The sequence below is a fragment of the Chionomys nivalis genome, chromosome 1 (genome assembly GCF_950005125.1).
Source record: "Chionomys nivalis chromosome 1, mChiNiv1.1, whole genome shotgun sequence".
NCBI classification, from domain to species: Eukaryota; Metazoa; Chordata; class Mammalia; order Rodentia; family Cricetidae; genus Chionomys; species Chionomys nivalis.
The window spans coordinates 25,901,271-25,926,671 of NC_080086.1; the positions used below are offsets into that span (position 1 = coordinate 25,901,271).

At 49.4% G+C, this 25,401-nt stretch overlaps 1 protein-coding gene across 1 annotated transcript in view; it reads left to right on the forward strand.

The window, feature by feature from the left end:
• Cd9 (CD9 molecule) overlaps window positions 1–13,647 on the forward strand; it is a 32,469-nt gene extending 18,822 nt beyond the window's left edge. The window contains exons 2-8 of the mRNA XM_057774679.1: window positions 5,006–5,108; window positions 9,846–9,943; window positions 10,373–10,447; window positions 11,491–11,589; window positions 11,732–11,821; window positions 12,595–12,678; window positions 13,182–13,647. Coding sequence (XP_057630662.1) covers window positions 5,006–5,108; window positions 9,846–9,943; window positions 10,373–10,447; window positions 11,491–11,589; window positions 11,732–11,821; window positions 12,595–12,678; window positions 13,182–13,247 — 615 coding nt within the window. The 3' untranslated portion in view covers window positions 13,248–13,647. The remainder of the gene's footprint in view (window positions 1–5,005; window positions 5,109–9,845; window positions 9,944–10,372; window positions 10,448–11,490; window positions 11,590–11,731; window positions 11,822–12,594; window positions 12,679–13,181) is intronic.
• The last annotated feature ends 11,754 nt before the right edge of the window (window positions 13,648–25,401 follow it).

The window sequence follows — 25,401 nt, forward strand, 5'->3', positions numbered from 1 at the left end:
TGCCTTTCCTTGTCCCTCATGATCCTGACCGATTTTAAAGATGCCGGTCACCTAGCCCTGGGAGATGGAGTAGGGTGGAGGAGGGCTCAGGTCTAGCCTGGACCACATCATGAAACTTTGTCTCAAAAAAAAAACAAAACAGAGCCGGGCGGTGGTGGCGCACGCCTTTACTCCCAGCACTTGGGAGGCAGAGGCAGGCGGATCTCTGTGAGTTCAAGACCAGCCTGGTCTACAAGAGCTAGTTCCAGGACAGGCTCCAAAACCACAGAGAAACCCTGTCTCGAAAAACCAAAAAAAAAAAAAACAGAAAGCTTGGGGTCTAGGGAGATGGTTTGGTGGGATAAATGCTTTCCCAGCACATCTGAGGACCCAAGTTTGCATCCCCAGAACCCACACAGAGCCGGGCGTGGTGGCACTGGGGTTTGTAGGGAGATGGGGGCGGGGACCCCAGAAGCTCCCAGGCGCTAGGCAAGTTACATAGCAGCAAAGAAGAAACCCTGTCTTAGGGTGGAATGCAGGTTGCCCTCTGACCTCCACACCTGTGTTATAGCGCACACGAGAGAGAGAGAGAGAGAGAGAGAGAGAGAGAGAGAGAGAGAGAGAGAGAGAGAGAGAGGAGTTAGAAAAGGAAACAGGAAAGGAGAAAGAAATTCTGATCAAAGTTCTTTGTAAACTGTACACAGTTTAGGTTTGTATCATTTTTCTTATGGCCCATCTTAAAAATAATTTTATTTTATTGAGCTCTACATTTTTCTCTGCTCCCCTCCCTTCTTCTACCCTCTCCCGTGGTCTACATGCTCCCAATTTATTCAGGAGATCTTCTCTTTTTCTACTTCCCATGTAGATTAGATCCATGTATGTCTCTCTTAGGGCCGTCATTGTTGTCTAGGGTCTCTGGGATTGTGATTTGATAACACTAATTTTTTAAAACTCCATGTGAGCGACAAAACAAAGCCAGTCCCCGGGAAACAATGGGAGAAACTCCTCTTTTTCCTTCTCTGTCACATGGATGGAACCATTTGGGGCCAGATGGCAAAGGAGCTTTTCGAAGCAAAACCAGACTGTTTCCATTTGGCTTTTGTTGGAAACAAAAAAGGTAATGAGGCCAAGTGCAGGCAGAGCCCCTGGCTGGGGCGCTGCCTCTGGACTCTCTTCCCTGTGCTCTCCAGCTGGTGATCCCCACGTTGCTGGCCCCTTCCTAAGGGCCCCGTGTGAGCATCCACATCGGACCTGACCGGCTCATGCACTGATGGACACAACCACCACGGCCTGGGCGGTTCTGTGATTGCCGCGTGTTGGCCTGGAAGGTTTTATTGTTTTGTTGTTGTTGTTTTCTTTGTTTTTGTGATAAAGTACTGAGAAAACCAACTCAAAAATGAAGGGTTAATTTTGGCTCCAGTTGAAGGGCACAGCCCATCAAAGAAGAGAAGTTCTGGGGCCGGAGCTTGGGGAGTCAACCCCTTCGCCTCACAGATACAGCTATTCCCTGCTGTCTCCAGGATTGACATTCCAGGAACTCCTACCCTACCTTGTCCAGAGCTCTTGCCCCCATCCCTACTTCTGCAGATTCCAAAATCCAAGGATGCCTTAAATACAATAATATGACATGTACATGTAACCCACACTTAATCCTAATTTGATATAAATGCAGTATAAGTAGCTATACAGTATTGTTGAGGGAATAACGCCCAGCAAAAATTGTACTTATCATGTTCATTCAGCCCAGCCACACGAGAGACCTAACTAACTACCCATTGCACATGAACCTGCTTCTTCTCGGGCCATGTGGAGTCCCTTGGTATTTGATTGACAGGATGCTTTTGTAAAGGTCAGAGCTGCCTGGTTCTTGCCGCTGGTTTCTTCTCATTTAGTTTCTCCTATGACTGAAGTGGCTGGAATCAGAGCAAGGAGGGGGGCAATGGAAGTCCCCTAAACACTGCCACCAAAAGCAAGCACCCCGGGAAGTAGTAGACCGCTCCTAGTAGCCAGAAATGAGCTATTCAGGTTTCATGGCCCCATCATCCCAGCCGACCTAGCCGATCGTAGCTGTCTTTCCATTACGTAAAACAAGGCTGCTAATGACATACATAGCGTCCCCTGCAGCCACTTAGCACCGGAGAGCAACAAAAATAGTAGCAGGTGCACACCTGGAACCCCAGCACTTGGAAGGCAGAACAGGTTTAAGACCAGCTTGGTCTACATAGCAAGTTCCTCGAAAATTAGGCTGCACAGTGGGAAACATGTCTCACAACCAGACTAGAGCTGGTAGCGCACACCCTTAGTCCCAGCCACAGAGACAGAGGTCAGCCAGAACGACGTAGTGAGACCCTGTCTCAAAACAATAACAAAAACAAGCTGGAAGGTGGTGGCGCACTCCTTGAATCCCAGCATTTGGGAGGCAGAGGCAGGCAGATCGCTGTGAGTTCCCAGACAGCCTGGTCTGCACCGAGAAACCCTGTCTCAGAAAAAACAAAAAAACTAAACAGACAAAAAGATGGCAGCTGGCTCACACCCCTGATCAAGTGTCCATATACTGGACACTTTGTCCCATCGTCCCTCGGTCTGCCTGTCATCTCCTTTCTTGAGCCTTCCTTGTCCCTGGCGACTTGCAACAGAAATACCTGGGGCTTGGTGGCTTTTTCCAAGTCTCTGCAGCATTCGCTTCTTCACTGCTAAGCAGCCCCGTGGTGTGGACAGCCCGGCTGGGACATGTTAGGGCTTGTGCAGCACTGTGGTGTGGACAGCCCAGCCATGTCACACTGCTGGACAGTGTGATGGCCGACAGGTACTGCCCTCAGCCATGGCCCAGATGAGACCTGAGATTTTCCTTTCCTGCCAAATTTCAGTTTTCTAACCCATATTTCTTCCTCACCTGTGCTCACAGACTGGGGAAGCAGGGCTTCGAAAGCTCTAACCCAGGGCTTCTTATATTTTTTCCACCCCTTTACACCATTGAAAAAAATTTCACGGCCTAAGGCAGATAGATATATCAAATAGGTATGCAGATCATTTCTGATAATAAACCAGAGCCTAGCTCAGAACCCAGCCCTTCTGCCCCAGCCCCGATCCTGGCACTCCTTGTGTTCAGGAGTACTCTTTTGGAGGAGATGAGCCAGCCGGGCCCAGCTTGACTCACCCTCCAGCATGAAACTGTGCTCCATTTGGATCAGTCCTAAAGATTCCCATGAGTCTTGCTAAGGAGAAAAACCTGACCCATGTCTTTGAACACATAGCTCTCGGGTTCATGTTAACTCTGTAATTCCTGTGCCATCAAGCCCGGTTTTGTGAGCTCTTCCAATGTCCCCAGCCAGGGGCTCTCGGCCTCAGGGCCTTTATAATAGTATTCAGCAATGTCTTCTCTAAGAGGGGAACTGAGCAGCGTGGGAAGGTGCCAACTGATCATCCACGCGACAGAGGGTCCTGGGTCATGTGACCTTGCACTGAGAAGGTCAGACTGTCTCTCTAAAGTCCGTTGGATACCTCCTCCTTCAGGAATACATGCTCCAATGTAAGCCCCTTTTTTCTCTGGCCAAACTGGCATGGCACAGGCAGGCCGCAAGCGCCATTCCTGTGTGTGAGTGGGAAGGCTGAAGCAGTAGAATGCTAAGCCAGGAAAGACAGCCCGCACTGTGGAAACTCAGTACATGATGGAACTGAATCGGCCTACACCTCCATGGGTATAGGTGAGGTGGTTTCTATAGGCTGACGTCCTGAGTGTCCCTTCCCGTTGTCACCGTGTGCACTCAGCACTCAGTGCGTTCAATCCAACGCTACATCATGAATAAAGTCAGGGAGAAAGGAAAGGAAGGGGATGCTGTCTACCCCGCAGACCCTCACAGCTCCTAGGGCAGAGAATCGAGGTGGTGGCATTGGTGGCATAAGTGCCTCTGTTAGGCCAGGTAGACCAGCAAACCCTCGTCTGTCTCCAGTACCCAGCCCAGCCGCTACACTGGAGGGCTGTGAGTCACTCCCCGGCAAGCCCTGGTACCAGTGATGAAAGGTCAGTTAGCGCTGGGGGGTGGGGGGTGAAGAGGCTTGGCAGAGACCTCCCCAACAGCATCTGCTTCCACGGTGCCAGGACAGGGCTTAGCTGCAGACTAAAGGGATGACGTGGGTGTGTGAGGAGGGGTTCTGATATGTCACGTGCTGAGCATGTCACCGTGGCCCCCAGCCCCCGGGAGCGCACGTAGAGTTAAACAGTCATGCTTGGCATGTGTGTCTACCTGGTCTTTGAGGAGGCTGAGGCAGGGTGATAGCTTGAGCCCAGACGTTTAAGATCTGCCTAGGCAACATGGCACGGCAAATTAAAGATACCATTAAACATCCTATTAAGCACTCTATATACTGACCCACCCTGCTCAGCAATTCTTCCCCCTGCCTGGAGCTTGTCCCTCACTTTATGATCATGACTTTCTTTTCCTTTATCACTTCTATGACATCCATTTTATATGTACGCAGCTTAAACAGCATACTGGTGTTTAACTCTATAGAATCCTAGTTTATGAGGTCAGCGGCTCCTGACTTTGTTAAACATTTTAAGATACACTTGTAGTAGCTTGTAGCCATCATGATGCTTTTCAGCGCTGTATAGTATCCGCCTACTGACCTACTGTGTTTTTTTGTTTTGGGTTGGTTTTTGGTTTTTTGGAGGGGCAGAGGGCTCAAGACAGGGTTTCTCTTTGTAGCCCTGGCTGTCCTGGAACTCACTGTGTAGACCAGGCTGGCCTCCAACTCAGAGATCCACCTGCCTCTGCCTCTCTTGAGTGATGGGATTAAATGTGTGGCACCACCATCCCCAGTAGGGAATTGCTAATCCAAGTTTACTGATAGTTTTGGCACACGGGTCGATCACACACTTCCCTTGCTTTCTGCTACTGCCAGATGCACTTGGAGGGCAGAAAGAAAGGATACTGCCGAAGCCCTTTGCGCGTCTCTTTGGCATTTGTTGACTGTGATATCCCAGGCAGTCGGTACTCATGCCAACAAATTGTTGTGTGTCTTACAGCTGGCCGGAATTGCGGTGCTTGCCATTGGACTATGGCTCCGATTCGACTCTCAAACCAAGAGCATCTTTGAGCAAGAATCTAATCATTCCAGTTTCTACACAGGTGAGAGGGGGAGCTGGCACTTCTGCTCTGGCGCCTCCAGGTCAGCTGACCTGGGTACTTGGGCCTGGAAGAGGCCGGCTGCATGAACCAGTCCTGTCCCTTTCAAATGAGGTGGCTTTGTGAGTCTGTCTAGCTGTGTCCATGAGTTGGCGTCTGACTGATGTGGCCTCTTTCCTTGCCAGCTGAGTTTGTCATCTTGACCATCCTCTGATGTGAAGTTGGGTCTAGCAAGGCTGCTGCCATTCCCAAGGGTTTAGGAGCCCTGGTTCACACACAGTGTGTCTCCAAACTAAATCATAATCTTAAGTCAGAAACCTTTGTCCCATGTGGATCTGCAGAACCCGGGAGAGAAGCGGCTCCCCTCCTTGTCTCAGACCAGCTTCCAGGATAGATAGTCAAAATTAAGGTTAATGGCGGGTAGGGACTGGAAGACTCTGGTGGAGGAGTTTGCATGTGGCCCTAAGAAGGGGGTCAAAAGAGCAGCGAGGTAAGGGACAAGTGCCAGAAGATAAAGAGATAAGGAAGGAGACAGAGAGAATCTGGAATATGAGAGAGAGAATATGGAAGTGGGCGAAGAGGAAAAGGAAGCCAATGGAGAGACTCAAGGGACCACCCATACTTAGAACTGTTTTCGCCTTTAGGGTAGGCGTTCCACTTTCTATATGACTGGGATCACCCGAGTTTGAACCAGCTTAGTAGCTTTCTTTACACAGGTTTCATGAGCCTTCCTGCCTCCCTTCGGCCCCTTCCTCTGCCCCGTAAGAGGCGATGCCACTGAGGACGGTCTCATCCAGCTACCAGCTTGAGTAAGCTTGGCCTTCGGTTCTACTCTGCCTCATTTGGGAGTAGGAAGCCCCCTATTTTTAGAGTGATCCTGTCATGCCATCAGACCCAAATGAGTTGTCACTTCCTTTCTGCCCACCAAAGTTATTTTTACAAAAGACAAGAGAGCGGTCAGACACAGTTATCATCTCCCAGGCTGCAGGGACCAGGGGCCACGGCTCTGCTGATCACTCTCCCCTTGCCCTCCTCTAGGGCTCCAGCCAGCCTCTCCTGGGGCTACACATGGCCAGGTAGCGGAGCGGGGAGGTCTCTAAGTCACAGAGCACCTGAGCCCTCTGTTGAGGTCTTCTAGTGGCCTGCCCTTTTTCAGTGTTCCTTGGCGGTGGGTGGGGAAGGGCTGGGTATATTGCCCTATTGTTAGAAAGAAAGTTAGCGAAGGAGAGAAAGCTCCTGGTTTATGGTTGGCCTTTTGTTTTGATTTTTTTTTTTTTTTTTTAATCAAGCAGAGTTTTTAGGGAGCGGGTTTCCATAGTGCCCTGACTTGTTTTAGCAACAGAGCTTTGACTCTGCAGCAGAAATGCCAGGGTGAGAGCAGGAGGGGGTGGGGTAAGGAGGCCACATTTCAGAGGAGCAGGGAGCAGGGGACCTCTCATGCTCCATGCCCTAGCACACAAGGGAGCAGTGAGCTCACTCCCTGGGGGCATCAGGTCCACCAGCAGGAATGGATACCTTTTCAGCCCCTTGGTAGCAAGGGCCCCACAGTCCCCCTGGATCTTCTAAAGCCCTGAGTCCTCAGGCCCCCCATCCTTTGACTGCTCCTGGTCACCCAGTCATTCTTTCCATTATCCAGGACTCGGGCTAATTCTGCATATTTTTAGATGTGGGAAGAAAGGTTCTCGCTGGTGACTAGGTGACCTGGGAGGAAACCGCTCCCAAGTCTGAGCCCTTCCTGGTGTATTTCCCTGGCTCTATCCCTGAAATGCTACAAGAAACAGCCACCAATCTAAATTCTCGTCCCTAGAACATAAACCCCAGCTCCTCCTGGAATTCTCTGTGCTAGTTTATGGGGGTAGCTCCCCTTGTAGGAAGTGACCATTGCACCCCTTTGTCGGAGACCACTTGGTTCTCCCATGTTTTAGTGTCTTTGACAGTAGCCCCTCATCCTGGAAGCAGAATGAAGTGTTCAAAGCTTAACTCATAGAAGACTTGGTGGCACAGGCCTGTAATACAGCTACTCTCTAAGAGACTGAGGCAGGCCCTGCCTGCACCACCATTACATTTTGGGAAAACTGAAATTGTTGTCCCTGGGCAGAGGGCCAAGGAGGCTTTGTCCTCTGTGTCCCCTTTTCCCACTGGACTATGAGACAAGGCTTTTGTGTGAACCACGGCCCTCCGGCACAGAACCTAGGAGTGCCAGCTATACCCAGGCTGATACCCGACATCACATGGTGGCCAGCCCTTGCACATGGCCACCCTCAGGCCTAAGTATGCAACTGACTTTTCAGGAAACCTTCTCGGGTTTCCTGGGGTGAGACCACAGCTTGCACAGTCCAGAAAGCATGTGCGATGAAGCAGAGAGGCGAGACTTCAGAATGACTGATGGCCTGACGTGAGCCTTCTCTCCAGCTCGGTCCCCGGTAGATTCATCCTGTCACCAGGACGCTGTCCCAGACTTACAAGCAGGCCATAGAACTACATTCTTCTGGTCCACAGCCACAGCTCTTCTTAACTGTGGTGTCCTTAAATCACGATCAGAGCGAAGGAATTTAGGACTTTGGGCCGTAGTTCCACCCCTCCTTGGAACCATCTGGATGTAAATGTTCTCCGTGAGCTGACCTCCCTGCTCTGTCTGGCCTGTGGTTGCTCACTGGCTCATTTTCCCCCACCTGAAGCCAACATGGCGCACACACCCGCACCTCTCTTGAGTTACCATGCGCTGCAGATGAAGCTCTTCTGAATGAACAGAGCCAACCATGGGAGGTGGGGAAAGCAAGAATGCGCAAGGGGGTGGGAGAGGGGGTAGAGCGGGAGCCAGTATTTTGGGGATAATGAATGTAAGCAAATGGAGATGAGCCTGGAGGATCAGCTTCTTCCACACAAGTGCTCCAAGGGAAATGCTTATGAGGTCGAGTTGGGGCCTTGAGGGGAGCCCAGAGCCCAGTTCACAGATGGGACAGAAAACCCTGATTCCTGTCTAAAGGACACCCTGACATATGCTACCGCGATGCCAGTCCTTCCTGCACTCTATTTACATAGACCTATAATGTCAGCCCAAGAAGGAAAAAAAAAAAAGTACAATAAACAGCCCTTAAGCAATTTAGCATGGAAATCCTCTGACAAAATAAATTTTTCCATGAGTCAGACAGAAAGCTAACATTCGCTTGTTTTATAAAAGGGAACACTTTGTCTTTATCACTGCCAGCCCTTGCTAACAAGTGTGGGGGCTGGGAGCAACTTTCCCAAAAGGAAGCAGTGGACAGTTCATTTTAAAAAGCCAAGCCTAGAGCTCCGAGGTGAGCTCTGGCCTCACCTTCAGGAAGCCCTGCAAGGTCTGAGCTCCAGCCCTGCAGGACGAAAATGGTGAGTGGACACGATCCAAGGCTCACACTGGGTCCATGACTCACGAGAGTTGGGAGACCTACTTCCAGATGAACCACTCCGTGGCGTGGCTGCCTCTTCTCCTGACTAGAGGAGCCTAGCAGCCTGTCCAGAGCTGCAGCTGTCTGAGCAAGATTTAAAGCCAACAGACCCTTCAGTTTAAAATCTTTCTGGAGTGGATCTGTCATATGAACCGAGAGGCTCGTGAGGGGAGCATTCTCTCTCCGAAGGAGAGAGCCTCTTAGCACCACTTAACGCTACCACAGCTGCCCTGGCTTTGCCAGGGTGTCCAAGCTCCCATACTAGGGTGTGGACCCCGAAAAACGCACCGGTTTGTTTGTAGTTGATTCTATTTCGTGCGCTTGTAAATCCTTTTGATCTCTCAATGCCACCCCCCCCCCATTTATTCAGCCCATGCTCTGCAGCCCAAAGGAGTGACCTCATCCTTCATTGTCTTGCCCTGATGTGACAGTCAGAAATCGGGATTGTACTACTGCCTCACTTGGTGGTGTCCCCTTGGCATCTGGTGCCCCTCCCCAAGAGCCATGCCCGAAACTGCACTGCCTCCCAAGTTCAGGCCCCACTGCATTTGACTGGCTAGGAACATGACTTGAGGACAAGCTGCATCTGTCCCCTTGCCCAGTCTGGGCAGGCATGCACAGAAACAATACCCATATTCATACAGCATGGGGTTCACCAGTAACCCCACGTGACTTCACATCATGGCAGATGGGAGGAGGCAGGAGAGGCACAAATGCCCACTGTGTGTGCTCTGCTCTGTACTGCCTGTGAGCATCAGCTGCAGGCCAGTCCCAGGTCTCCCGCCTGCAAAGTCTAGCCCTACGCTGGGTGCTGTAGATGGGGGACAGTGAAGTCACTATGGCACCTGCCAAAAGTTTTTGTCATGTAGCGTGTGCTATGTAATATGAGAAAGCATCCTCCCACACACACACACACACCTCTTGGAGAAATCTCTGGGGTCCCTGTGGCAGAATAGGGAGAGAATCAAGTACATAAAAATTAGTGCATGATTTTTGCAATGGTTACCAAGTCCTTACATTTTTGAGATTAATAACCGCTGGCCCTTGGCTGGGCACATGTGGATTACATCCTCATAACAGTTCCAGACTACACTGTTGCCATGTCCCTTTTGTGGTACTAAAAATGGAACCCAGTGCCTCACACACAGTAAGTATACATGCACCCCAACGGAGGTGGATGCTGTTTGGTTGAGAACGGGGACGCTTTCCCTGGAGTGGGGGCAATAAACATGAAGGCACGGGCTGGCAGAGGAAGGGGCCTGGGCCTCCAAACTCACTTTCCAAACTTGTGTCCTTTCCTTCCTTCTCCCCTCAGGAGTGTACATCCTGATTGGAGCTGGGGCCCTCATGATGCTGGTGGGTTTCCTGGGCTGCTGTGGAGCTGTGCAAGAATCCCAGTGCATGCTGGGATTGGTGAGTACTCCCAATAGCAAGCCTGTCTTACCTTACTCTTATTCCTTTCCCCAAATGTCAGACCCAATATACAGGACAGGTAGAATGGGTGGGGTAACGAAGGCACCCAGACAGCTGGGCTCCGCTCAGCCTTCCCAGTGTCCTCACTTCAGGCCCCGCCACATCTGCCTGACTCCCACCACCATCTTGCCCATGGCCCTGAGCAGTGGTGTCTTACTGCTGCCCGACTCCAAACTAACACCCTTCACATACCAGTTTAGAGCAGACTGAGCCCACATTTTCCCCCAGAATGCCATGGGACACTCTGCTTTCCCTGTCACCCCTCCCTGCCGTTCATTTGTGCACCTACGTGCTGCCTGTCCTCCACCCCTTTGGTGTTGCTGACCGACTTCCTGGAGCCCGTCTCATTGCTTCCCCGGTGTCTTCTAGTTCTTCGGATTCCTCCTGGTGATATTCGCCATTGAGATCGCTGCAGCCGTCTGGGGCTATACCCACAAGGATGAGGTAGGAGTTTCCCAAAAGATCTCTTGGGTCCTGCAGTGATTGGAGTTTCTGAACAGGGAAGGGGGTTGATAAAGATTAAAGGGCTCAGGCTAGTCACTTGTTTAGCTTTCCACAGAATCTACCTCTTTATCCAGTTTGTTTCCACATGGGAGCAGAACATGACACTCCTCAGGGCTGTGACTGTGGAGTTTAGTCTGCCCTGTGTGACGAGCACATAGTAAACACTCCAGAACTATTTATTTTGGAAGCCATTTGTATACGCGTGCCCATCTGTATGTCTGCCAGTCAAAGCTAAGCGGCTCTTCCCCCAATCCCTAGAAAGGTTCCTCAGAACAACATAGCTTTCTGTAATCAGGACTCCCTTGCTCTAACCTGTAACTACGTACCACAAGTGCCACACCAGACACTATGCAAGGTCCCCACGTATCTGAGTTCCGGGTCCCCACTTTCAGGAATTTTGCCATCTAGTGTGGAAGAAAGAGGTTTGACAAACATGCACACAAGTTGTTTATAACCACAAGTACCTTGAGATTTAAAGGGTGAGGTCAGACGGGGCATCCCTTTTGGCTTGTAGAGAAAGGAGTATGGACCCTGAATGAGATAGGGGGACTTGCGGGTAGTGGGAGCAGTGGAAGGAAGGGACTGAGCATGTCCGAGCTTGAGTTCCTATGGTGAACTCTAAGGAGTTGTAGATCAGGCTGGGACACACTAATGCAGCTTTTGAGGGTAGGGCACCTTACACTCTTCAGTGAGAGAGGAAAAGAACAGGGACACTTAAGGCAGGATCCCTGTTTTCAAGAAACTATCCAACTGAAAAAAGAATTTAAGAAGAGATAAGGGCTGGGGATCCCAAGTACCACACCCTCACCTCAAAAGAAACTTAGCCAGGGAAGATGGCAAGCTCCTGTCATCCGGGTACTCGGGAGGCTGAAGCAGGAACGGTGCTGAGGACACTGGTGGCAGGTAGCCAAATACTTGAAGAGCATCTGTGAGGAACTTTTCTAGAAACCCGTCTCTGCTGCTGATCTGTTTGTGCCTCCTAGGTGATTAGGGAAGTCCAGGAATTTTACAAGGACACTTATCAAAAGCTGAAGAGCAAGGATGAGCCCCAGAGGGAGACACTCAAAGCCATCCACATGGCGGTAGGTCACCTCTCCTGTGGGAGCCACCGACCCCTCTACCACACCCTACAGAGGCACGCCCCGGTATTTCTACGGCAGCCTGGCAGACCTCTTTTAATTATTATCTTTTTTTCTCATTCCCATCCCTGCCTTCTTTCTACAGTTGAACTGCTGTGGCATAGCGGGAGGCGTGGAACAGTTTATCTCGGACATCTGCCCCAAAAAGCAACTTCTTGAGAGCTTCCAGGTTAAGGTAAAGTTAGAGCAAACCTCTGGCACCCCGCCCTGTTGTTTAGGTAAACCCCTATAGGGCAAGGGTGAATTTAGCAACATTCTTTCCCAGGGCCTCTTTCCTTAAAGGGCAGCGAGACAAAGGCCAGGCCCTAGACAAGGTCCTTTAGTCTGCCACTCCAAGTCCCAGGCTCTAAAGAGAGCCTACTCTGTAGAGGGAAACAGGTCCCAGTTGGTCAATTTTATTTAATCCAGGAGCAGAATAATAAAAGCGATTCTCCAGCCACGTGGGAATACCCCAAAGGGGCCTCTCTTAGTGGCAGAATATTTGCCTGGTGGGTGAAGCTCCAGGTTTCTTCTCCAGTACTGCCAAAAAGAGTAAAAAGATGAGGGGTAGGGGGTTGCCTAGATAGTTGGCTCTGTGGTAAGAGCACTTGTTGCTCTTCCAGAGGACCCGAGTTCAATTCACAGCCTTGTGTCTCAGAACCATCTGTAACTCCAGTTCTAGGGGGTCCCATGGCCACTTCTGAGCTCCACAGACCCCAGGGGCAAACATGGTGCACACACATACATGCAGACAAAACACTCACACATAAAATGTAAAAGGGAAGAAGAGAACGCAAACCTCCTCCCCCCATCCATCCAGGACAGCCCTTATACCCAAACACCAATCACAGTTGGCTCTCTGGCCTCCAGGCCTCCCAGCGTGAGTCAGGGGTCAGCGAGCCAGCAAAGAAGGGGTACACACCCAGTGTCAAAACTGTTTTTGATCCTTGTCTTGTTTGCCTCCCTAAGTCCTGCCCAGAAGCCATCAGTGATGTCTTCAACAGCAAGTTCCACATCATTGGAGCAGTGGGCATCGGCATCGCCGTGGTGATGGTAAGTAGCCGCTGGTCCAGGGAAGAAACAGTTCCTAAGCTCTGGCCAGGCGTTGTCAGAAGTGCTATAGGGCCAACAGCTAACACAGCCCTGGCTGTCCTGGCCAGGTACATGCTGTCAGTGTTTCCTTTTTACTGCTAGGAAGCGGGAGCAGAGGGAGGACACTTGGCTTGGCTAACAGGAGCCAGGCCCTGGGTCTCATTCCCAGCACTGCAGAAAGAAGAGGTGGGGGGAGGTTCTCGTCTGCACATTGTGTTGACAACACCGAATTCAGCATTTAAAGCTGCGTTTGTAGGTTCTGGCCCTGGATGCTCTCTTAGGAAATGGCTTGTGCAGCATAGCTCAGCAGCTGACTGACTGTTGGAGAACAAGTTGGCCGTCTTTCCTGTTATCTGGCCTTCATCTCCCCAGCTTCAGTGCCCCTCCTGGACCTCATTACCTCTGTCTCAGACTGAGTGGAGCCCTTTCCCCCAGGCGAACCCCCAATCTTCCTGTCTTTGCAGATCTTCGGCATGATTTTCAGCATGATCCTGTGTTGCGCCATCCGCAGGAGCCGAGAAATGGTCTAGAGTCTGCCCCAACCCGAGCAGGAGCATCGGCCCCAAGGACTAGCGGGCTGTTTGGATCTTGTTTGCCACTAATATTAGTATTCATTATGCATTCCTAAACAAAAGTTATTCTGTGTTTGTCTTTTTAATGCTTTATTCATTATTGACATTTGTAGTTGAGGGATCTGGGGGTTCAGTTTGCTTCGATTTTTTTTTTCCTTTGGTTATTTTTGCTTGTTATGTTAAGCAAAAATCCTGCAATGAAAGGTACTATTTTTGCCAGACTCTAGACAGAAGATATTGTACATAAAGAGAATTTTTTGCCTTTAAATAGATAAAAGTATCTATCAGATTTAATCAGGTTGTAAGTTATATTGAAGACAATTTGATACATAATAAAAGATTATAACAATGTCTAGGACTGCTTGGGGATATCGCTTTTCTTTAAATTGGGTTGTTTGTTTGTTTGTTTGTTTGTTTTTTAATTCGTGGTCCTTGGCCGGGCGGTGGTGACACGTGTGGGAAGCAGAGGCAGGTGGATCTCTGTGAGTTTGAGGCCAGCCTGGTCTACAGAGCTAGTTCCAGGACAGCCAAGGCTACACAGAGAAACCCTGTCTTTAAAGATAGATAGATAGATAGATAGATAGATAGATAGATAGATAGATAGATAGATAGATAGATAGATAGATAGATAGATAGATAGAGATAGATGATAGTCATGCCTTCCATGTGCTGAGGCTTCCCTTGTGCTCCACCACACCTGGCTCTTCCAGCAGCCCTTGTATTCTGCCCGCACTAAATTAGGAATAGATTGGAAGGTAGGTCTCCTCACCTTCTAGTGAAGAAATTGGGGTGTGATAGATTGAGAGATTTTGATCTGATGTCACATCATTTTGGTTTGAGTCCACCCTAGGATGAGTTCCCAGCTCAGCAGAGTGTGGTGTCTTAGGGTCTCATGAGTCTTTGCTGTTCTCACCATTTGGCCTTCAGCACCAAACCTTGGTAGTTGGCCATAGCCAGTGCTTGATATTCTTATCCATGAATTGGTTGAATGGATACATCCATCGGGATTTAGCCAAAGGAACAGAACCACTCTTAGATACATACATGTGTGACTTCATCACAGAAATCTGTCCCTGGAGCTAGTCCAGTAGACTGATGGGTTGATGGATGGCAACAGGGAGAGAAGAACCAGCTGGTACCCAGTGACAGGCAACTGTGGAAGTTCTCACCTCTGACACGGGGGAGAGTCCTGCCTGAGCTGGGCCCTCGGCAAGAGAGCTGAGCAAACTGATCGCTGGACGGAGGGTGGGGGTGGAACGTAGGCCCCAAGGAACCAGCTACTCCATTTCTCTCAACCAGAAATACCAGGAGGGGGAATTCCTAGAGGTGTACTTCACCATAAACAGATGGAGAGAGAGAGATTGCAGAGCCCCACAGTATAGGCAGTGACCCCCAGCTCATACCAGGTAGAGAGAGCAGCACTGGGGGGTGAGGAACAGAGCAGAGCAGGGTATAGAACAGAAGCATGGGGAACATCTTCATTAACATTCTTTTTAAATTAAAAGAAAAAGGCTGGGCGATGGTGGCTCATGCCTTTAATTCCAGCACTCGGGAGGCAGAGGCAGGCGAATCTCTGTGAGTTCGAGACCAGCCTGGTCTACAGAGCTAGTTCCAGGACAGGCTCCAAAGCCACAGAGAAACCCTGTCTCAAAAAAACATAAATAAATAGATAGATAGATAGATAGATAGATAGATAGATAGATAGATAGATAGATAAATAAATATTAAAAAAAAGAAAAGTAGTAGCTAGATAGATGGCTCAGTAGTTAAGAGCACTGGCTGCCTTCAAAACAACCCAGGTTCAAGTCCCAGCCCCACATGACTGTCCACAACCATCTAAACTTCCAAATGATACAACGCCCCTCTTCTGGGCACCAGGCATGCGTGTGGCGCACAGGCATACTAGCAAACAAAACACCAATACACAATTATTAAAAATGTGTCGTATGGGGATGCATACCTGCAGTCTTCACACTCAGGAAGCTGAGGCAGAATTGATAGTTCCAGACCAGTGTGGGCTACATAGCAATGCCCTACATCTAAACAAGAGAGGCTCAAACTATTCCTGAATGTTATACATGTTCACAGCAACAGATGACAACATCAGAATATTATCTGGTCTGGAAAAGGCAGAGAGGGGTAGCACACTTTGAGCCCAACCCTTGAGAGACAGAGACAGGCAGATCTCTGAGTTTGAGGCCAGCCAACCAGGGCTACAGAGAGACTCTAACCTCGAAAGAGGGGCTGGGCTGTAGCTCAGTTGGTATAGTGCTTGTCTGACATATAGAAGGCTCTGGATCCAATCCCTAGAACTGCATGAAACCAAGTGAGTAGACAGCACCCGGGAAGTAGAGGCAGGAAGGGCAGGCACCGAAGGTCATCTTCAGCTACCAATGAGTTTGAGACCAGCCTGCGATGCTTGAGATCATGTCTCAAGAAAGAGAGAGAGAGGCAAGTGTGACCCAGTGCGACCCAGCAAGGTGAAGGTGCCTGGAAGACACTACAGTAAGTGAAAGAAGCCAGGCAGACGCAAGGGCAAATATCTATAATTACATGAAGTACCTGAAATAGGTAAAGTTGGAGACAGAAAGTAGAACAGAGGGGACAGGGAATTACTTTTTTATTGCATATGCTTATTTAGCCAGGGAAGTGGGGGATCAGACCACAGCTCATGCATGTGTGGAAGTCAAAGGAAAACGTGAGAGTTCCCTTCCACTGTGTGGGCTCCAGTCCTCAGGCTCAGTCAGTGACTTAAAGTGCCTTTAACCCACTTAGCCATCCATCATCCATCTTGCTGGCCCTGGAGTTACCGTTTAATGAGTCTAGAGATTCTGTTTGGGATAATGAAGTTTGGGGGTTGTGTAAAGAAACGGAAGGCTCGTGTGTTGTGCAGTCTAAAATGGTGAAAATGGCATGTTGCGTGTTGGGTGTGTTTTGCTAGGGAAGCAAAAGGGTGAATCAAGTCAGCTTTCTCAGATCCCACAGTCCCACTGTGGCCCTGGACCCCTTCTCCAAGACAGCTAGTATGGCGCTGGTTGTGGAAACAGATCAACCATTAGTTTTGTGTCCGTTACGGAGTGGGTCTGAGGAAAACAGAGAAGTTGGATGGCAGCCTTGTCCATATAAGGACTTCTCATGGAAGCTGGTCTCTTCGCCCCCTCACTCTGCAGACCTAAGTGACTGGGGGATGTTCTCCACCCCACCCACCTCCATGCTGGCTTCATGAGTCCTGAGCAGATAATGCGATTGTTGCCACTCATGTCTTGGCCATCAGACCCCTGGAAAACTAATTCAATTGCTTTCCTTTTAAATTGGATTTTCCCAAACCATCTGCTTCCCTTATGGAAATACAGGCAAGGTCAGACCTGCTCCTGCCATAGAACCTCCCTTCTGCAAAGCCCCTGAGCCAGGCCTGCCTTGCTGGCCAGGCAAGACTTGAGGACTCCTTCCCCACGGGGACAGGGTACATTGTTCTAACAACCTCTACCTACCGAGGACAGTCACTAGTACCCACAGGTCTCAGGCTGACGAGCATACGGACTCACCAGACCATAGCATTCAGGCAAAGCCCAGGAAAGCATCACTCTGGTGGCAGGAACAGCGGCCCTGGACATTGATCCGTGTCCAGTCCATTATCTCTGACATGTCACCTGTCTGGAGACACCCAGGACAGTAGCTAGAATAAGCATTTACAGGGCTTGAATAGTATGAGTGAGGGCATGGATTCGATCCCTAGTACTGAGAAAAAAACACATGAACATTTCTATGTATACCATGAGTGGGTGTATGAACTGTGTGGGAATGGTGGCATCATGGCAGCCTCAACACATCAAGGCCCAACAGGTGTGATATTCCAGGACTCATACGTCACTCTTGAGCAGGTTACACAGCCCTTGAGGACTCCTGGGAGTGTGGGAGGCAGTGGTTTGCCAGAACTTCTGCAAGGATGAGTCTCGGCCTCTGACCTCTGACATGTAATGGGAAAGCCTATTCTGCTTTTTGTTTCTTGGGTTTGGGGGAGGGGGGTGCTTGTTTGTTTGTTTGTCTTTTGAGATGGCATCTCAATATCTAGCCCAGTCTGCCCTTGAACTCACAACGGTGTGTCAGCTTCGTGTGCTGGATCACAAGCATTGCCGCAGGGCCAGGTGAGGGTATGGCTTTGATGAGGCTTGCTGTCACATTTGAAGAATTTGCTAAGCCAGAGGATCAGAGGATCGTGGTACCCACCTCTTATCTCAGCACTTGAGAAGCAGAGGCAGGAAGAGCAAGGAAGTTTGCTTTGGGCTAGGGAGGAAATTAAAGGTAAGCCTGGGCTACAGCCCTGTTTCAAAAATAAACAAAGAAGCCAGGTATGCTGATGCATGGCTTTAATCCCTGCACTCAGGAGGCAAAGGCAGGTGGAGGATCTCTGAGTTTAAGGGTCAGCTTGGTCTACAGAGCAAGTTCTGAGATAGCCAGGGTTACCCTGTCTCAAAGAAACAAAATAAATAAAATAGTATCCTGAAGGCATTTTAAAGTAAGGAGTACGAGAAGGCATCCTTGCCTTAAAGCTGGGAGAGGGACACACACACACACACACACACACACACACAGCTGCACAGGAGCAGTGGTGACCACATGGACCAGGTCTCCTGCTCTACCTAAGAGAATGAAAAGAAGGGAGATGGTAAAATGCACAAAATAAAAAATGTGGGACCCCCTGACTGTTTGCGAAGCAAGCTTGTGGCACCAAAAGAAGCAGGAGGAGGCCGGACAATTGTCTCCCATTGAGAACACTGCGGCTCTTGCAGAGAACCCTCGCTCAGTTCCCAGACTCCCAAATACCTATAACTATAACTCCGGCTCCCTCACACAGGGGGCATACACATAAATAAAAAAAAAAAATCTCTTAAAAAATGTTTTTTAAGGCAGGAGAACTTCCAGTTTTTCCCCAAAGGCCCAGCCCTAGCTAGACCTGGAAAAACCCAGCCAGTGACCACACCCTCTGCCTCAGAGGCTCTCGTTTCCTTCTGGGACAACTTGAAGTACCCACCAACTGCTGCACCCCACATCCTCCTGGCAATGCCCAAGCAACAGAGGGCACAGTGATAGGGTAGACTGTGAGTGATTCGGGCCACCTGCTGGGCTGAAGGTGAAGGCAAGTGCTGAGCGTGGGTCGCCTCTCCTGGGAGCCTCTGGCTGATGGAGCAAAGATTAATCATCTTCTCCTTGCGCAGTTCGGCCACGGTATGTAGTATAATTTATATCTCCTTTCAATTGTAGTTGATTGGAAATTGTTAAATGGCCAGAGGAGAACCGTGGTCTAGCCGGGAAACAAAATATCAAATAGATAATTCATCAAGATAAATTGAATCTGGAAATTGGTTAAGTCCTGGCAGACAGAGGGATCTCTTGGAGAACAAGGCAGTCATGTGGATGAAGGAACAGCTGCCAGCCCTGTGGCAGGGACCCTGCAGGGCAGGAAAGCCTGGAGGAAAGGCGTGTTCCTACAGCCGTGGGTTCCTTTAGGGGGACTCGGAGAGGCTAATTTTCAGACTGTTAAAGTCCACATGTATTAATACCCATCACACTTCTCTGAACCCTGGCTGGTGATTTCTAGAACCTTCCTTGAGGGCTTCAATAACCAACAAACATAAGGGGAAATGCTCCATTTCATTAGGCATAAGGAATTACATATCAAAACTACAATTCCCCATAGAATAGCTACGCTGACGGGAACCCTTATGTGCTGCTCATTAGAAGGTAAGCTAGTCCGGCCACTAAGGAAATCAGCACTCCTCTTCAAAACAATAAAATAGAACTATCACGTGATCCTGCCGTACCCTTGGCTATCTACCTGAAGGAATGTAGGCTGCCTCCCACAGAGATACTTGCACATCTGTTTATCACAGCACCATTCAAAACAGTTGGCAAGCAGATTCAGCCCAGATGTCCATCAACCGGAAAGGGGATAAAGAAACTGGGGTCTGCGCGCTCAGAGGAGTATTATTCGCTCCTGAAGAAGAAGAGACCCGCCATCTGTCACACAACAGAAGCAGAGGGCACGATGTTGAATGAACAAGCCCAGAGTCAGAGAAGCAAGTCTCACGTGTGGAAACTGAAGATTACTGTGATTGCAGGGACAGGGGAAGGTTGGGAATGGAGCGTGAGAGAAGTCTGATGAGATCCTACACGTTGTGTTTGTAGGTCTAGGACACGAACCACGTTAGTGTGTCCAGTTAACAGATGTGTAAATATTCGTTAATAAGGACAACAGAAGGAGTTAGGTGAGCAGAAATGAACAAACAAGGAAACAAAAGCTGTGCCCAGCTCCCTTTCCTAAGGCTGTCCCTGCCCCGCACAGGGACAGCAGCCATTGTTTCAACTATAATCAGAGGCTTTGACAAAGGTACCTATGACAAAGGTGACTTGGAACAAGGAAATTCTGGACTCGAGACTATATTGTGCTACCCAAAACTGCCAAGAGAGGCCGGGCAGTGGTGGCACACGCCTTTAATCCCAGCACTCGGGAGGCAGAGGCAGGCGGATCTCTGTGAGTTCGAGGCCAGCCTGGTCTACAAGAGCTAGTTCCAGGACAGGCTCCAAAAAACCACAGAGAAACCCTGTCTCAAAAAAGCAAAATAAAAAAAAAAAAAATTGCCAAGAGACTTCACCCGGAAGTGACTGCGGAAATCTGGGACCGGCTCATGTGGATCCTGGGCAACTAAATGTGGGCCCAGCTGATTTGGCCTACTGTATGCCAGTGAAAAGTGCCGGGCACAGACACACGATAATGAGGCTGTGGCTGAAGACGGGTTCTTTGGTTCATTATCCTTGTTTTGTGTGTGTTTGATCTTTAAGGTTTTGGGGTATGTGTGTATGTGTGTGAACGAGAGTGCAGGTGCTCAGAGACAGTGGATTCCCTGCAGCCGAAGCTATAGGCAATTGTAAGCCACCCAGTGTGGGTGCTGGGAACCACACCCAGGTTCTCTGGAAGAACAGTGAGTGCTCTTCACTGCTGAGACATCTTTCCAACCCTCTGTATTCTGCTTTCCAGCTCTTGCTGTGCAGCCCGGGCTGGTCAGGAACTCGGTATGTTAAGACCAAGCTGGCTTCAAATATGCAGTGATCCTCCTGCCTCCGGCTCCTGAGTGTTATGATTACAGGCAGATACCACCATGCCCAGCCTGGGATCTCAGGTCCTGAGCCCTCCTGCAATGCCTCACTGACTATAATATAAATTGGTTGCTCAGCATGTACGAGACCCTAGATTTGGTCCCCAGAACTAGGGGGAGAAGGGGTTAGACCACAGACACACAGACACACTACACACACACTTCCCTGAAAGATTACAAAGTCCTCAGGCTCCAAGGAGCTAAAAGCAGGACTGTCTAAAGCCACTAGGTACTCATTGTGGGTTCCTCCACAGAGCTCAGTCAGGGCCTGGAATTCCCCGCTCTGTGGGCAGGGCTGTCCCCGCCTCAGCTTCCCAGTAACAGAGATCTGCAGATGCTGGGCCACTCCCCACAGCTGCCCTGAGCTAACAAACCCAAACCCAGAGGATGAAAGCAAACTCTGGGCCCTTTCATTAACAAGATAAGATTGACATTTCCTGGAATGAACCATGCGTCTTGCTGACTGGGTTTATGACGCTTCCTTCCTACTCCTCACCCCCAAAGAAATAATCCTTATCTTCTACCCCGAGTATGGGATCCAATGGATTCGTCCTGAATCCTAGGTGCTTAACCCATGAGAAATAGCCCAGTTCACATCACAGGTCCTAACTATGAAGAACTGAGGGCTGAGGCGGGTTGGTGCAAATTCCAGGTCCTCTTTATTGTGTTTATATACCTCTCCACCTTGAGTGCAGAGCCCACCTAGTGGGCTCTCCTCTGGATCAACATGTAGTTAATGCCCGCTGTGCCCACCACCCGCTGAAAGCCCCTCCCCACCTTACAAGGCTGGAGAGATATTTCAGTCACTAAAGTGCCTGCTGCATAGCATGAGGACATGACTTCAAATCTTTAGCACCCGCGTCAAAAGCCTGGCACAGCAGTGTACACATCTGGAACCCCAGCAGTGCTGGGAGGGTGAAGACAGGAGGATCCAGCAGTTCATTGGCCAGCCAGCCTAGCCAATCAGTGAGCTCCAGGTTCAGGAAGAGACCATGTTTCAAAAGGCAAGATGAAACTGGGCAGTGGTGGTTCATGCCTTTAATTCCAGCACTCGGGAGGCAGAGGCAGGCAGATCTCTGTGAGTTTGACGCCAGCCTGGTCTACAAGAGCTAGTTCCAGGACAGGCTCCAAAGCTACAGAGAAACCCTGTCTCGAAAAACCAAAAAGAAAAAGAAAAGGCAAGATGGAGAGTGGTTAAGGAAGATAATTGAAGTCAGCCTCTGGCCTCCCACATGCATGCGCACATACATACACTTCTCTCTCTTCCCCTCTCTCTCTCATACACACGCGCTCATGCACATACACACACACACACACACACACACACACGTCCTTGGCCATCACCACCTTAAAAATCCAGCTTAGACCATCATAACCCACCACAGAGCTGATGACAGAGACACCCCTCCCCCAGCTGATAGGTCCCTCAACTGATGATACCTCTCTTGGGTGGGCAACCATCACACAGGAAGTGGCTTCATGTATGAAGGACAATGCAACTGCCTCTGGCCAGTGGACTAAAAGCAGAAGTGACGAGTGTCATTAGTGGCGCAGAGGACTGAGGAAGGAGCTTCGTACCTTCCCTATGCACTGGCTCAACAGAGACAGTTCGAGGATGCAGAAGATGGGCCAATGTATCCCGGACCTGGAATGGCCTCCCAAATCCTGCTGGCAAGACTGCATGAACAATGATGCATCCAGGAATATTTTACTTCGTATTTACCACATACTGACTAAGCTGTCTGCTTCTCTGTTCCAGCAGCCAGCCTGGCTCTGTCCCCTTCCCTTTGTCCACTTTCCCCTCTAGTACTTACTAGCAGAGAAGCTCAAAGCCAGAGACAGGCACGTGTGAGTGCATGTGTGTGTGTGTGTGTACGTGTGTGTGTACGTGTGTGTGTGTGTACATAAATGTGTGTGTCCACACTTGTGCACGTGGGTCTATAGGCGTGCATGCTTACAGATGTGGAGGTCATAAATCAACGTTGGGTATCATTTCCTTCTGAGTGGATCTGACTGGCTGTGCAGCAAGCACCACGAACCTGTCTGCCCCTGCCTTGCTCCCTCTGGGATTTCCAGCACACACCACCAAGCCAAGCTTTTTCATTTGGGTTCCAAATTCAGGGCCTCATATACTCACAAGTCAAGTCAAAGATTTTTATGCAATGAGGAAATTGTATCACAGACAGGAAGTTCAAAGTCAGGGTGTCCTGTAACTGAGTGCCAGTAGATTGGTTTTTGCTCTTGAATTTGTCCCGTTGTGGTGACATGGTAGCTATAGCAACTCAAGGCGTCATCCTCTCCCACAAGATGCATTTAAAGACTGGAAGAGAAAAATATCCCTATGTTGTTACATTATGTTCTCTCTCTCTCAGTGTGTGTGTATCGTTTGAGTTTTTACTTTTCATTTTGTGTTCTTTGGCAGGGGTGGTGGTGGTAGTGTAAGACATGATCTCACTATGTAGCCCAAGCAGATTTCAAACAGTTCTGTTGCCTTGACCTCCCCGAGTGAGTGCTGAGATTACAGGTGTCACTCCCCATATGTAGCACTTTTAAAATATGTAAATTGCTCCCAGAAGTCCCTCGGAAGACATCCTGTCACATCTCCTTGTCTTGGTCAGAACTGGCCACATGGCTGTTCTTAATGACAAACTGAGTGGAGCAGGATTAAGTAACTGGATTAGATAGGCCCAGGCCTGAAGCTCTGACTTCAGCCGAGGCATGTGGCCCATGGGCACCTGCAGCCAGACGGGACATGGCAGCTGGGAAGGGCCTTGCCTGTAGGCCAGATTTACCAATCCACTATTGTCCTCTTACATTCTCAGCCTGGGAAAGATAGAGAAGCAAAGCAAGAAATCTGTATTCAAGAATTGGTAGCAGGGGGCTGGAGAGATGGCTCAGTGGTTAAGAGCATTGCCTGCTCTTCCAAAGGTCCCGAGTTCAATTCCCAGCAACCACATGGTGGCTCACAACCATCTGTAATGAGGTCTGGCGCCCTCTTCTGGCCTGCAGACATGCACACAGACAGAATATTGTATACATAATAAATAAATAAATAAATAAATAAATAAATAAATAAATAAATAAAAGAATTGGTAGCAATTGGCTGGGAAGTTGTCTCAGAGGCTAAATAGTTTATCATGCCAACATGAGGACTGGAGTTTGGCTTCGCAGAACTCAAGTCAAAGCTGCCATCAAGCAAGCCATAGCACTTTACTCACAAAACCCCATCCAAATTCTCTGTCTCCCGCAAGAGACAGAGGCTGTGGTAGGAGCATAGCCCAGAAAGCAGGCGTTTTTTAAAACTGAGCGGCTCCCCCCCCCACCCCCGCCCTGCTTCCAGGTAGGAGCCACACTCAGCACTTTAACTCTGAGAATGAGCTTTTTTATCTGAGTTACAGCCTAATCTGCCAGGCAGACCACTGCGCAGCCTGGAAACATTTCTCTGTATGGCGGCAAGGATCCGCCATGCTCTCCCGCCTGCCCAAACCTGATTCTGCTGTCTGCCCAGACAAGAAGAGCTGAGCCTCGGGCATGGTCTCAGCTACTTTCCTCCCAATCCTGAGCGGACACACAAACACCCAGGCTCACAAATGCACCATAGCCGGAGTTTGCACACATAGCAGGGCCCAGGAGCCACGTTTTAAAACCACACACCTTTTTTTTTTGTATGGCTGCCGAGTCAGGAAATCTCTCTGCAGCACCCTAGCAAACAGCAAAAAGCTATGTTAAACTCTGGTGTGTGTGTGTGTGTGTGTGTGTGTTTCTAGAATTCCTTTTCAAGCCCTCTCAGGTTTTACGTGGAGTTTGTTACCATGTTGGAGCACCACCACTCTGTTGAAGTAAAGAGTGGTGGGTGTTCCCAGCCCGAGTTTTACTATGTTAAAGTTAAAGTCTTTCTTTTTTTGTTTAAACAGAAAAAGGGGGAATGGCGTGGAGGGTCTTCTTTTCACGTGTTGCTTTCATTGGTTAAATAAAGAAACTGCCTTGGCCTTTTGATAGGACTGCAGCTTAGATAGGCAGAGTAGACAGAACAGAATGCTGGGAGAAAGAAGGCAGAGACAGAGAGCCGCCTGCCATGAAGCTGCCAGGTCAGACATGCTGAATCTTTCCTGGTAAGCCACGGCCTCATGGTGACATACAGATCATTAGAAATGGGTTGAATTGCCGGGCGGTGGTGGCGCACGCCTTTAATACTAACACTCGGGAGCAGAGGCAGGCGGATCTCTGTGAGTTCGAGACCAGCCTGGTCTACAAGAACTAGTTCCAGAACAGGCTCCAAAACCACAGAGAAACCCTGTCTCGAAAAACCAAAAAAAAAAAAAAAAAAAGAAATGGGTTGAATCAAGATGTGAGAGTTAGCCAATAAGAGGCTAAAGCTAATGGGTCAGGCAGCGATTTAATTAATACAGATCTCCGTGTGATTATTTCGGGCATAAGCTAGATGAGTAGCCGGGAGCCGAGTGGTACAAAAAGCAGCCCACACCTCTTACAACAGAACTCCTGGCTTTCCTCTGTAGAATAGAAAATCATTCTATGCTGCAAGGTAGTGACTTAATAGAGTCCAGAGACATGCTAAGCACAAACTGGCCAGCCTGATTCTGATGTTGTCATCACTGATAAACAGTGAGTGTGTAATAACCTGCCCTGTCTCTTTAAGAGACAAGCCATGCCTACTCCCTTCCCCATCCACTGAGGCAAGCTGATCTTCAGCTTCCTGCCAGGGGTCTCTTCCTTCTCTCTGTCTCTCCCTTCTCTCTCTCTCTCCTCTCTCTTCTCTGTCTCTGTCTCCCTCTCTCTGTTCTTCTCTCCTTCTTCCTTCCCCCTCCATAACCCACTAAATAAATATCCAACCTCACTCTGCATGGCATGCCTATCCATGTCTCTCTCTCACCCACTGCCGTGTGTCTCCCTGCCCGAGACCAGCTGCCTCAGAGAACTGCAGCATGGTCTCATGGCCA